The sequence below is a fragment of the Mesocricetus auratus genome, unplaced genomic scaffold (assembly GCF_017639785.1).
Source record: "Mesocricetus auratus isolate SY011 unplaced genomic scaffold, BCM_Maur_2.0 Super-Scaffold_100037, whole genome shotgun sequence".
Lineage (NCBI taxonomy): Eukaryota > Metazoa > Chordata > Mammalia > Rodentia > Cricetidae > Mesocricetus > Mesocricetus auratus.
Genome location: NW_024429215.1, coordinates 4,264,032 through 4,277,745, shown reverse-complemented (window position 1 = coordinate 4,277,745; position 13,714 = coordinate 4,264,032). Strand labels below are relative to the sequence as shown.

The 13,714-nt window shown below is 38.9% G+C and overlaps 1 protein-coding gene across 1 annotated transcript in view; it reads left to right on the top strand.

The window, feature by feature from the left end:
* The window catches only part of LOC101826424 (zinc finger protein 665-like), a 19,518-nt gene extending 5,804 nt beyond the window's left edge, over positions 1 to 13,714 (top strand). The window contains 4 exon segments of the mRNA XM_040733813.1: positions 8,232 to 8,325; positions 10,085 to 10,211; positions 11,410 to 13,538; positions 13,541 to 13,714. Coding sequence (XP_040589747.1) covers positions 8,296 to 8,325; positions 10,085 to 10,211; positions 11,410 to 13,538; positions 13,541 to 13,576 — 2,322 coding nt within the window. The 5' untranslated portion in view covers positions 8,232 to 8,295 and the 3' untranslated portion in view covers positions 13,577 to 13,714.

Here is a 13,714-nt window from a genome sequence, read left to right as displayed (position 1 = left end):
TTTACAATTAGGAAATATTGATATATAATGATTATGCAATGTTATTTGCTCTTTCCCCTCTTTTCACCCTCTGTCCTATACTGGTTAGACATGATTTCCTCCTCTTGTCCCTTGCATATTTCATGTATGATTTTGTGCGTTTTTGGGCCAGGTAGTAAGGCTGTAATATATCAGTAATTTCTATTGCCATGTCATAAGTCAGGAGAATCTTTCATCAGTGGCCTCATCATCCTCCAGCTCTTATCAACTTTTGTCTCCTTTGCTTTAATGTAGCATGCAATGTAGATATGGGAGTATGGAATTCCTTTCAGAGCCTGTGCTGTAAGCAGTCAGTTGTTCTCAATATTTGATGAGTTATAAGTCTGTGAAATAACTATTGTCCATTTAGAACAGGGTTTCTTAGACCGCTGTCAAAAGCAGCCCCTGCCTTTGGTGGGACTGCAGTCAGTGAAAGGCAGTTTGAGTATGTACATGTAGCAGAATGTCAGTAGTGAATTCTCTCCTAGGGCCTGCCACCTTCACCCTCACAGGTTTTTGGCCAAATTGTCCATGCCATGCATATATTTTCATGTGTGGAGCGTGCTTCAGATCAAACCAGAAAGCCTTCTGTTACCCAGAAAATAGTCCTGCTCCAATGACAACAATGGGCATTTCTTGCCTGGCAGGATGAGATTATAGCACAAAGGATCCAAATCTGCCTATGGAAGTGGTCCATGCAGTTGTCTCTATGATCTTCATTTGCTGTCTGCCTCTCCTGTGCCCATCCCAGATGGCCGTTACCTATTTTTGAGGCTTAGCACCATGATTAGAGCTTATGGGGGACTGTTGTTGACAGCACAGCCCAGTTAATGAGAGAAACACCAGCGTTTTGGAAATTCTAGTATGATTGATTGGATGACCAGAAGAGAAACAGCAGGAGCAGAAGAGTGGAGCCAGTTGGATCCTAAAGAAGATGTATTATGAGCTCCAAGGAGCAGTAGAGAAGAGACCAAGTTGTTTTCATGAGTCCAGAAGGTTGCGAGTGGATGCAAAATAGGTGGACCTTGAGGTACTTATACAGGAATGTCTGATCTGGTCTACATATCGGGAACAATATCATAATGTACAATTTTTCCTACTCCAATTTCAAAAGTCCCCACAGTCTTTCACAGTCTCAACAATGTTTTAAAATCCAAAGTTCAAAGACTCTTAACTGCAATTATCAAAATAAAAAAGTACATCACACACTTGCAGCAAATAATGGCATGGGCTATGTGTTGCCATTTCAAAACACATGGAAGGGAACATAGTGAGTAAATACTGAACAAATTGAAAACTTAACACCATCTGGACAATCTCCCAATTTTGGATCTCCAAGTCTGATGTCAAATCACTCCTCATCTCCAACTCCATTCAGCTTTGTTGACTGGAACACACTTCTTTCTCTTGGGTTGGTAAGGAACTCCCCCCCTCCCTTTTTGATTTCAGTTAATCATTCCAGTTCCCTGTTCATCGCTTTTTATAGCACCAATAATACATTGGGAGTGGCTGCTGCCAACGAGAGTTGAAAAAGTCAGAAACTGAACATTCTGAGTTTCCCCCTCCTAAAGGGGAATCTCTGTTTTATTAAAAATATTTAATAGCTCCTGGATCAAATCTCCAGCGCTGACACTAAGTTCAGGAAAGAAAGGGGTACCTATGAGGTTACCCTCAGTTGGAAGATGGATTGGATTAAATCTCCAGTCCTCTGCCTGACATAAAGATTGGGAAAGATCCGGGAACCTAAGAGATCACCCTCAGTTGTAGGATGGATTGGATAAAATCTCCAAGCCACCGCCTGATACCAAGATTGGGTAAGAAAGGGGAACCTGAGAGAGCGCCCTCAGTTGGAGGGTGGATTTAGTAAATCTTAAGGCTTTTGCGTGAGGGAACATCCTGAGTTGGAGGATGGATTGAAAATGGGTGAATCGCCGTGCGGTGGTGGCCCAGGTCTTTAATTCCAGCATACCTTTAATGTCAGCACACCTTTAATCCCAACACGCCTTTAATCCCACCACTCTGTAGGCGGAGGCAGGTGGATCTCTTGAATTCATGGCCACCTGGTCTACAGAGCGAGTTCCAGGACAGACTCCAAAACAATACAGAGAACCCTGTCTGGAAGAAACTAAAAAGAAAGAAAACGTGTAAACGAGGTACTGGTATTAAGTAATGAAAAAGGAAAAAACAAAGGTATATGGAATGGAAAATGTTTGTTTGTAATTAAGGTCAATTTTGTGAGTCATGTCTAAAAATTTTGCCAAAAGTCTGGCCTTGCATCTAGAGAATTACAAGGATTAGGTAAGGCTGTAGCCCCTGACTCTAGCTCAAATGGAGGAATGATGAGGGGCATATAGGACTTTTTTAACCTTTTTAGTTCAGGAATTGGCTGGAGTTGTTCTTTTATATAGATTTCAATTAATGAAGTTTCTTTTCAGCAAAGTAACAATGACCTAGGGAAAAGGGATGACTGAAAGATGTATGTATGTTCTGAATGTATGGTCTGGCCACACTGATATATATGAAATGTGATTGTGAATTGGTGAGTATGAACTGCTTATATGATTTAAAGGATATTCAAGTCGCTTCAAAAATAGTTACAAAGCTACTTAAATTGCTTTAGATATAGCCAAAAGGAACATCCAGCCATTCCGTTAATGTCTTAACAGAAATGTTAAAAGATTTAAGTCTTCAGAGCCAGTCGATTTTTTAAGGCAACTGCCACTTGGTCAGTTCCCACCCCCAAAGTTGTCTCTGTAGATGTAAATGAGGCCTTGTCAGCTAGTGAGAGCTCTAATGGTAAGATTGGTAAAGAATGCTCACAGGTTTCAAATAATTTTCAGAAGTTATTTGGGACACAGTATAGTTTACAATCTTTCAGTGATTTTTCAGAAGTTTTTGGGAAATACTTAATGGATATGTCCTTTTTAAAGAGCATCTACTAATAATCTAGATAGTGATCCCAATTCACCTAGAAAGTTAACTAAGGAGGTTAGACAAATCCTTCTACTGTTATGGTCCAGCTTCAACAGATGTTTGCAAACAGTTTAAACAAATGAAAACAGGGGGTGGGGGAAATGTCTCCAGTCCCCACATGATAACCAAATCATTCCTCAAAATTTTTTTTAAATGTGAATGCTAGTGAGCAATCTGCTTCAGACAGATTCTGGCATCATGGAATTTGAGCGACAGTTGCTGGGGTCAAATGGAGACATCCATGCACTAGACAGTGGAGTGAGAAATCCCAAAGCAGTGTTCTTGACCCTTGATGTCATTGAAGAAAGAAAGAATACAGTCGGTTCGAGATTTCCAGTTTCTCAACAGGCCTGCTGCATCAACCTCCCAGACCCATGAGTTTTCATCCCGAAGCCAACAAAGAAGTCGAAGATTAACAGTTTGCCCTTGACACACCTTGAAACAGCAGAATTCATTTTTCCAGTTTTTCCCTTTGGGGAAAAAGGACCCATTTAAAACAATTGGACACTGGTATGGACTGTGATGAGTGGCAAAAGACCCTTTTCAGTATTTGAACAGGACTCGGCCACTTAAAATATCAGCCTTGCGGTTTCCTGATTTTGGAATTCTGCCTATGCCAGTGTATTTTTCTGGAGAAATGCAACTTGTCCTAATGGGACAATAAGGAGACTTTGGCTCAAGTTGCATATTTAGCTGAGGCTTCTGACATTAAATCAACAAACTGCATCACCACAGGAACAAATTGGTGATCTGTGGATATTGCAACAAGCCTCTTCATAGTGTTTTATCATGCTACATGTGTAACATCAATGAGTGTACCTAATGTATCTGTGCAAGTGCACTTTCTAAATGCTTTCCTGAGTGGATCTTGGAATGATTGTATACTTTATCACCATTTTGACCATCAAATTGTAACTGTAAATCATATGTGTGTTACCCTCGTAAGAGAGGAAGGCTGGTAGAATGTTCCGGCACAGATCGGGAGATGTGTATGGCACTGGAGAGGCGCTACATCACTGGGGCTCATGGGAATGGTGGCTGTGGCGGTAGGCATTCTGGCTTTATGCCTATTTCAAATGTGCCCTGTTCCATAGGCAACGTATTCATCACCAAGTATTGCTCAGGTCAGTCCTTGCCAATCCTGCTAGTCATGAAGTCTGGTTACAGATGATCTAAGGATGAGGTTCTCTGATGATGGACAACCTGTGGTTAAGAGACCTCCCACCTAAGTCAGGGTTGGCCAGGTCTGCCAATGACAGATAAGGCAGGGTGACTCTACTTGACCTAAGACAGGAGTGAGTATTAGTAAATAAAAATGGGGAAATTCTGGGAACAACATACCTTGGCCTGAGCCACACTTTCCCATCAGCCTGGAAGTAGGCAGTTGTAAGACAATGTTTACTAAAAACATGTTTACTAAAAACAATAAGGTGCCTGGATCAATAAGTTCCTGATAAGGGCTCGCCTGCAGGAATGCCCTAACCTCGACCTTTTCCAAAGTGTAACCGCCTCTTTCTGACCCACCCACCCACCGCTGCCTCTGGTGTAAGGGTATACATACCTTGGTTTTTCATGTAAGGGTTTCTCTTATTGTTTTGAAGGCTGTCCTGTAACTCACTCTGTAGACCACGCTGACCTGGAACTCACAAAGATCCACCTGCCTCTACCTTGGGAGTGCTGGTATGAAAAGTGTACACCACCAACGCTCGGCCTGTAGGCTTCTTGTCCTTTCATTGGCATGCATTTCTTTAGGTTGGGAAAGTTTTCTGCTATGATTTTGTTTTATGTATTTTCTGCTCATCTGAGATCTGGTTCTTCAACTTCTTCTATCCCTATTATTCTTAGGTTTGGCCTTTCACTGTGTCTCATATTTCCGGGATATTTTGTATTAGGGATTTGTTGGACTTAAGATTTTCTTTGGTTGGTGAATCTCTTTTTTCTAGTGTGTTTTTAACACCTGAGATTCTCTCTTCCCTCTCTTGTGTTCTGTTGGTTATGCTTGAGTCTGTATTTCCTGCTGTTTACCCATCTTTTCCAATTCCAGCATTCCTTCAGACATTTTTTAAATTGATTCTATTTCAGCTTTCAAACCTGGCACTGATTGAATTACTTCTTGCAATTCTTGGTTTCTCTTTTCTGGCATTTCATTCAATGATTTTCTTATTTCTTCTTTTGGGTCTCTATCGTAATCTTCAAGAAGTTATTTGTAAGGTCATTCTCTTATGTTTCATCTGTATTGCGATGTTGATGTCTTGCTGGTATAGAATCTCTAGACTCTGGTGTCATAGAATCCCTACACTGGTGACCTCATGGTGGTTTACCTGTTGTTGAATGCTTTCTTTTTTTTTTCTTTTTTTTTTTGGTTTTGGTTTTACGAGACAGGGTTTTTCTGTATTGTTTTGGAGGCTGTCTCTCCTGCCTCACCTTGAACTCACAGAGATCCGCCTGCCTCTGCCTCCCAAGTGCTGGGATTAAAGGCGTGTGCCACCACCGCCCTGCTGTTGAATGCATTGTTATATTGTCTTCCCATTCCTTTTTCCAGTGGGTTCAGGTGGGGTGTCTTCCTCTCCTGGTGGGTAGTTGATCCAAGGTTCTTTTCTGCTGTGTGCAAGCATATCCACTACTCTGATTGGTCCCACTGTGTGTCCAGGAAATTCTGATTAGGTGAATGCCAACAGCTGACTCTCAGTTGTTTGGTGAGGGGGCAGGGAGGTGTAGACTTACTTGCAGTCCCTTGGCCATGCCATTTTCTTTAAGGCATTTGTAACCATTTATTATTGGTGTTGTATTTTTCTTTTCTGTTTGTTTGTTCCTTATTTTTTAAAGTGGAGGGCTCATTGTAGAGTTGTTTTTTGCTACTCAAACTCACTAGGCTGACATGGTTTGAAGCAAAAAAAAGTAAACATTTCTCTGCATGTTGAGTGTTGAGATTAAGGTGGCACTAGCAGTCCATGCTGCATTAGGTTCTGGAGTTTGGTTTGGTTTCATTTGTTTTGATTTGATTTGATGTGTTTGTTGCTTGGGCAGCTTGTATGCCTTTGCAGCAAGTGTGCCTGATGAAAGTCATTATGTAAATGAATCAGCGGAGGGCGGGTTTACAGGACAGGTAACCAGAAGCAAGGGCGTGGCCACGATGAGCCTGCTCAAGGAACTGCCCTGCCTTCAGGGTAAATTCTTCCATTTTCTGCTCGCCTCTGGGATACACGTGAAGTGAACCAGGTGAGGAAGAGCCTGCAGGGTGCCCCTTAAAAGTATTCTTTTTCCCAGTTCTCTCTCTAGATCGTCGTTTGCTGTCTGACTGGTTCTCTGTCTGGCTGTCTCCTCTCTATTGTCCCCGCTTCCAGATGGCCTTCTCTTCTGCTCATCCTCCTCCCCAGGCACGTGCCCACCCCAGAACTGTTGCTCATGGAGTGCGCTCTTAGCAGCCAGGGGCCATCCACTTTCCTGCTTGCCATTACAGACACAGCTTTGGATATTCTGTCGTTGAAATCTTACCATGGATGGTAGGTTTGAGATACCATGAAGTGGGCATTTGTGTTACTTTTTTTTCTTTCTCACTTATGGCACCGAGACGATTCTGTCATGGAATAATTCTTAAAATGAACCTCATGGAACATTTTCATTGGCTGTTGTTTGCAAACAGGATATGCTTGTTATGGTGTCAAATCCAGGGTTCCTGAAAATTAAATCATCCATGATTTCTGAAACCCCTGTTTTACCACTTGCCTCTTCCAGACCAGTGTCCTTTGTCCCTGAGACTGGGCATCCTGAGAGAGCTTTGTAGATAATAATGACATGAGGAACCAATGCAGATATGATTAAGCAAAATATATTTCATACAGTTGCACACATGGTTATAAACATTAAACATTTTACATCGCAATAATTTTCCGTCATCATAATACTCAGTCAAGATGTAAATACAGCATTCAGAAACATGTCCTCATGTACTGTGTTGTTAAGTACAGATAATGCCAACTTACTTGCTGTTAGAGTATATCATGCCACACCCTTTTAAAGTTACCATACTCAGTTCATAAGAAAAGAAAATTATAAGGAATATATATATATATATAGTCACGTGTATCAGCTAATGTTCCTTTTTGTTGAAGAAATGTTCCGTGTCCATTTACACATGCCCAGACTCATTTTATGTCAGGGTTTGTTGTGTGTATATCAATGCTGTGACTGGATTTCTTGTAGGAGGAGTGGGAAATGCCTCAGCCATGCTCACAGTGAATTTTGCAGAGATCTCCTGCTGGAGAACTGCAGCAGTGAGGGTTCTGGGGGTGAGAATAGATTCTTGCAGTCTCCCTCGCTCCTCTTCAGGACTCCTGGGAAAACGACTATTCATGTGTTTGAGCTGTATGTGAAATGGTCTCACATCTCACAGTTAAAGGGAAATCCTCAGTCAAAGAGACATTTCTCTTGATATTTTCTCTCCATGTTTATCCTATTGGTAAGAAGTATGTTTCATTTTTGCTCCATGGGAAGTTCTAGGTGATTTTTGCAGGATGTCTTTCTCTTGTGCAATAGCAAACAAACGAAAAGATCTTGGTACAAACTTTTTAGAATCTTCACAGAACATAAACATTTCATGTATTCTCACACGTTTGAATGAAAACATGCTATCATAATTTGAGTTAGGTAGTATTCCTATGTCTTTTGTTTTCTCTTTTCTGTCTACTGATGCTGTTAGCATTCAAGGTTCTAGGAGAAGATACTTTTAAACACTGATCTTTAGTAGGTTTGAAGACTTGTTGTATTCCTAAGAAAGTGCCTCGGTATAGCATGCTGATTGAAGTTTGAGATGACTGGGCATATTCTGTTATATGTATGATTCTCTGCAAGCCTGCTAGTCATTATTGGTTTTCTGTGCTAGTCTTCTTTCTTAATAGGGACGTTGAATCTTCTCTGCATCATTGTCTGTTTGCTTCCAACAACTCTGTCATGGAATGTTTCATAGATTTGGAAACTATTTTCAGGAAATCCATTCATCTTGATCACATAGCTTTGTGGAAATGTACCATTTGGTCATCTGGTAGTACTCTTTGTTTTGCATGTTTATGGAATCAACTTTTCTATTAGGTACCGTCATCATGTCCAACTCTCTTCACAGGAAATCTTTGTGAAAAATTCCTTCACCTTTAGCACTTTGCTTCCTTATATTTGAAGTAAATACTTTTATGGAAAGTATATATTTTGATTTTATAGTGTTTCCTCCTATTTTTGACAACTAGATGTGAAATTTCAACAAGAACTCAAGTTTTCTCCTAAGACACTCAGAGAAGAGCCACAAGAACAATGGATGCTTCTGTGGTAAATGCTCCCCAGGTCAGTGTCATGTTCACATTTTTATGTAAACTTCATGGTGCATTATGCTCCTGTTTCTCTGAGGTCAGCACCAAACCATGGGCACTGAAGTCATACATTGTAGTTATTGTCATATGTTTAGAGAGAATTAAATTAAGTTTCTCTGTAGGAACAGCACGTGGCTCTTACCTCTGAGCCATGTCTTCATGCTGATGGATGCTTGTGACATTTTATAACACTGTATATTCTATTTTTTCAAAAAGAAAGGAGTAATAAATGATACCTGTCTATGCTAAATTCTTGATAGATGGATTAGCTCAAGTACTGAAAAGAAAAATAGAGTTGAAATGAAGAGGTTTCAATTTTCATTTCTGTTAATTGCATAAACTATAATGTATTCAAAATTCCTCAAGAGTTAGATTATTTCTCATTTCTATTGCATACATTTGTTTTGGTAACCGAAAACATTTCTAGTTCATGTGATTGCTTGGTCACATATCCCTCTCTTTCCATATATATTTCTAAGTATTCTAAAGTATTATTCGGGAAATTGTTATTTTCAATATTTTTTGTGTCAAGTTTTAGAAAAACTCAAATAACACGCATGTTATCTAATTCTGCTTTTCTGTTTATTTCATGGTTGTAATTCTTCCTCATTAAATGGTTTCACAAAGTACTTGATTCTATGTGTTGTTAAGAGCATTGGATATAAGCAATGATTTTATACTCCTTACACTCAAGAAAAAAGTGAGTTTATTTTATCCATAGATTCTGCATTCTGAATCCAACCTCTTTGTTCTAGAAAGTGTGCAGCAGTATAAGTGGGCCTCACTATCATCAACTGAGCATTTTGGAATAGGTATGGGAACACAGCTTCAGACAGCATCCACGTAGTATCCATATTAAGCGAGGTTGACTGGAGTACAAATTCAAAGCATAGTTTTGCTCATTATAACCTTACCATCTGAGACATGACAATGAGATTCTGGTTGATATCAACTCATATTTCATAAAGGTACATTCCTGCATCTAGAGCTCAAATGTGTGTGTTGTATTCCCTTAAAGTTTGCTGATTGCCAGACTATTATGTCATCCTGTTTTGACAGAGACAAAAAGGACAATAGTTCCTGAATGGTATAGCAAGTGTCTTTTATTAAAATTAAATTATACCATTATTTTATGTGTTTCCATGTGTTTCCCAAAAAGTATGTGTAGTGTGTATGACTCCTGCCTATAAGGTGCAGCATAGAATCTCAAGGATCTGAGATGACATCTGGTTTTGTAGTGCCATGTGTGTGCTTGCAATCAAGCTACATTTAAAGGACTTTAAGATATTCCAGACTGTACACAGGAGACAAAATTTTTCAAATTTAGTCATTTGGCATTATTTTATGGTACTCAAGGATTAGAAAACATCAGAATATTCATGTAGGAGAGATACCAAATTAATGTAAGGAATGTACTATGTTGACCTATACATTGTCTTTGAAAAGTAGGCATGGGGGACTTGTAGAAAGTCATGTCCTTTAAAAATTGACATGCCTCATCTATATCTTAAACATCTCTCTAATTCATTAGGTCTGTCTGATATGGGGGAGGTTTCCAGACATGGTTTCTCTGTGGTTTTGGAGGCTGTCCTGCAACCAGGCTGGCCTGCCTCTGCTTCCTGAATGCTGGGATTAAAGGTGTGTGCCATCACTTCTTGGGTCATTAGGTTTCTTTTACACAAGAAATCATTTTGTGAATCAGTTAATGGTAAATAGCTAATTTTGCATTGCAGGGTCTGTTATCACTCAGGGATGTGTCTGTAGACTTCTCACAGGAAGAATGGGAATGTCTGGACTGTGAACAGCGGGCTTTGTACATGGATGTGATGTTGGAGAATTACAACAATCTGCTTTTTGTGGGTAAGTGTTCTCTTCTCATAGAATTCCTGATTCATCCTTTTCATTTCTCTACTTTACTTCGTGTATCTGTAAACTCTCTGAAACTAGAAGTTCCCAGAAATGAAGAAAATTTGGTTACCAAGAAAACTGGTGTTTCATTTACATTTTCTGTGTTCTCTAGATGAGTAAAGAATGCTTTCTTCTCTGTGATCTCTTTCTACCTACTATCTAATATACAAAGAACATTTAAAAGTTCAAAGAATATTGACTTGTCAGGGCATGGAAATATATTGTCATACTTATCATAATTAGAATATTTAATTTTATTAGGGGATTTAACTCTTCACCTATTATTATAAACAATGCCAAAGTTTTTAGAGGAAGGGCTCTTGTATATAATAAGGTTGTGTGGCTAACAAAGTTATTTTATGATTGCCATGTTTAGTACTTGCACAGCATGATATTAATATTTCTACTTTAGAGCCAAAAGCGAGAGGACACGTTTAGTTCCCTGCAAATGTGTTTTATGAATTCCAAGTTATGTTACTCTGTCTCAAATCTTATGATGTAGGGAATCATTCTTCATATGATCCTTCACAGAGTAGCTGCAAGGGACAATGTTTATGGAGAACTAGAAGCCTCTTCACTGGAATGACTTAGGTCATCTAAATTTGTATGACAGTTGTTTAGTTTGTTCTATTTGTGGATCTCTTGGCAGTGGGATCAAAACCTTTCCCTAATGATTTGGTGTGGTATCTGGAATCTATTCCTCAGAGTTGGTTGCTTCAAACAGCCTTAATGCAAAGTGAGGAACTTAGGTATACCTCAAATTAGTGTGTCATGCTTTGTTGACATCCATGTGAGAACTGCCTCTTTTAGAACACAAACAGAGGAGGACTTTTTGGGGGCATGATGGCGAGCCAGGGAGAGGGAACACAAAGATTGTGATGAAAGGAAACTGTAGAAGGATGTCAAATAAATGAAAAAAAAAATAATGAAAAGTGAGTTGGCCATTATTGGTTACTGTGATTTACTGTATATCAAATTCGAGATTCTGAACATCCATTTATTGATTGTTAAACAGAAAAGTCCTGTGTTAAGAGTGCCGTCCCTGAAAGTTACTAGTTTATATGTTATAGAAAATGTAAGATAACATCAGGTATTGAATCAGTTACTCATGCATTAATTACTATTATTCACAATTGTACTAATTTTTCAGACTTCCATCATGTATGTGGCAAATGGGAGACAGTCTTGCACCAAGGCACAAAGCATTTTATCCATGACAATGAAAATATTCAAGAGAAGTCTTATACGTGTCATGAGTCTGGCAAAGTGATTCCTGAATCCTGCCAATGTACACCTTTTGACACAATGGATACTGCCAAAAATGTCAACAAGTACACATTTGGTATCCACAGAGATGCATCTAATGAAACCTTAAACCTAAACAGACACAACATTGGGAATGCTGGGGAAGAAACTTGCAAGTATCAAGATTGTGTAAAGTTTTTGTATTTGTGTTCCAACTTTAGCCAAAATCAAAGAACTCACATAGGAAAGGAAGACTACAGATATGCAGAGTATGATGCATCTTTTGAGTCTAATACAGAAACCAAACTTAAAGAAACTGATTGGGGAGAGCATCCACATCAATGCATGCAATGTGATTTCTTCAAGACTCACTCAAACCTTATTAGGCATCATGAATGCAGTAAATCAGTTCTGAATTTTTCACAACTCAGTACATATTACAGAATCCATTGTAGAGAAACTCCCGACAAATGTACAGAGTGTGTCCAGTTCTTTAATTATTTATCAAAGGTTGAAAGAAATTCCAACATCCATACTGGAGAGAAACCTTACAAATGTAGTGAATTTGAGAAATCTTTCACTGAGAAGTGTAATCTTACAACTCATCAGAGAATCCACACAGGAGAGAAACCTTACAAATGTAGTGAATGTGACAAATCCTTTTCCATGAAATGCCATCTTACAAGTCATCAGAGATTCCACACTAGAGATAAGTCTTACAATTGTAGTGAATGTGGCAAATCCTTTTCCAATAAATGGTTTCTTACAACTCATCTGAGAATCCACACAGGAGAGAAACCTTTCAAATGTAGTGAATGTGACAAATCCTTTTCCATGAAATGCCATCTTACAAATCATCTGAGAATCCACACAGGAGAGAAACCTTACAAATGTAGTGAATGTGACAAATCCTTTAACACAAAATACTATCTTAGAACTCATCAGAGAATCCACACAGGAGATAATCCTTACAAATGTAGTGAATGTGACAAATCCTTTAAAACAAAAGAACGTCTTCAAATTCATCAGAGAATTCACACAGGAGAACAACTTTACAAATGCAGTGAATGTGACAAATCCTTAAACACAAAACAAAGTCTTATACTTCATCAGAGAATTCACACAGGAGAGAAACCTTACAAATGTAGTGAATGTGGCATATCATTTTACAGAAGAGACCAACTTAGATATCATCACAGAATGCACACAGGAGAGAAACCTTACAAATGTAGTGAATGTGACAAATCATTTTTCAAGAAACGCAGTCTTACAACTCATATGAGATTGCACACTGGAGAGAAGCCTTACAAATGCCCTGAATGTGACAAATCTTTCACTGAGAAATATAATCTTACAACTCATCAGAGAGTTCACACAGGAGAGAAACCTTACAAATGTAGTGAATGTGGCATATCATTTTACAGCAGAGACCAACTTAGATATCATCACAGAATGCACATAGGAGAGAAACCTTACAAATGTAGTGAATGTGGGAAATCCTTTTGCAAGAAAGCCTATCTTAGAGTTCATCAGAGAATTCACACAGGAGAGAAACCTTACAAATGTAGTGAATGTGGCATATCATTTTACAGAAGAGACCAACTTAGATATCATCACAGAATGCACACAGGAGAGAAACCTTACAAATGTAGTGTATGTGACAAATCTTTCACTGATAAATATAACCTTACAACTCATCATAGCGTTCACACAGGAGAGAATCCTTACAAATGTAGTGAATGTGGGAAATCCTTTTTCAAGAAAGCCTATCTTAGAGCTCATCAGAGAATTCACACAGGAGAGAAACCTTACAAATGTAGTGAATGTGGGAAATCCTTTTGCAAGAAAGCCAATCTTAGAGCTCATCAGAGAATTCACACAGGAGAGAAACCTTACAAATGTACTGAATGTGGGAAATCCTTTTGCAAGAAAGCCAATCTTAGAGCTCATCAGAGAATTCACACAGGAGAGAAACCTTACAAATGTAGTGAATGTGGCATATCATTTTACAGAAGAGACCAACTTAGATATCATTACAGAATGCACACAGGAGAGAAACCTTACAAATGTAGTGAATGTGACAAACAATTTTTCAATAAACACAGACTTACAACTCATATGAGATTCCACACTGGAGAGAAGCCTTACAAATGCCCTGAATGTGACAAATCTTTCACTGAGAAATATAATCTTACAACTCATCAGAGAAT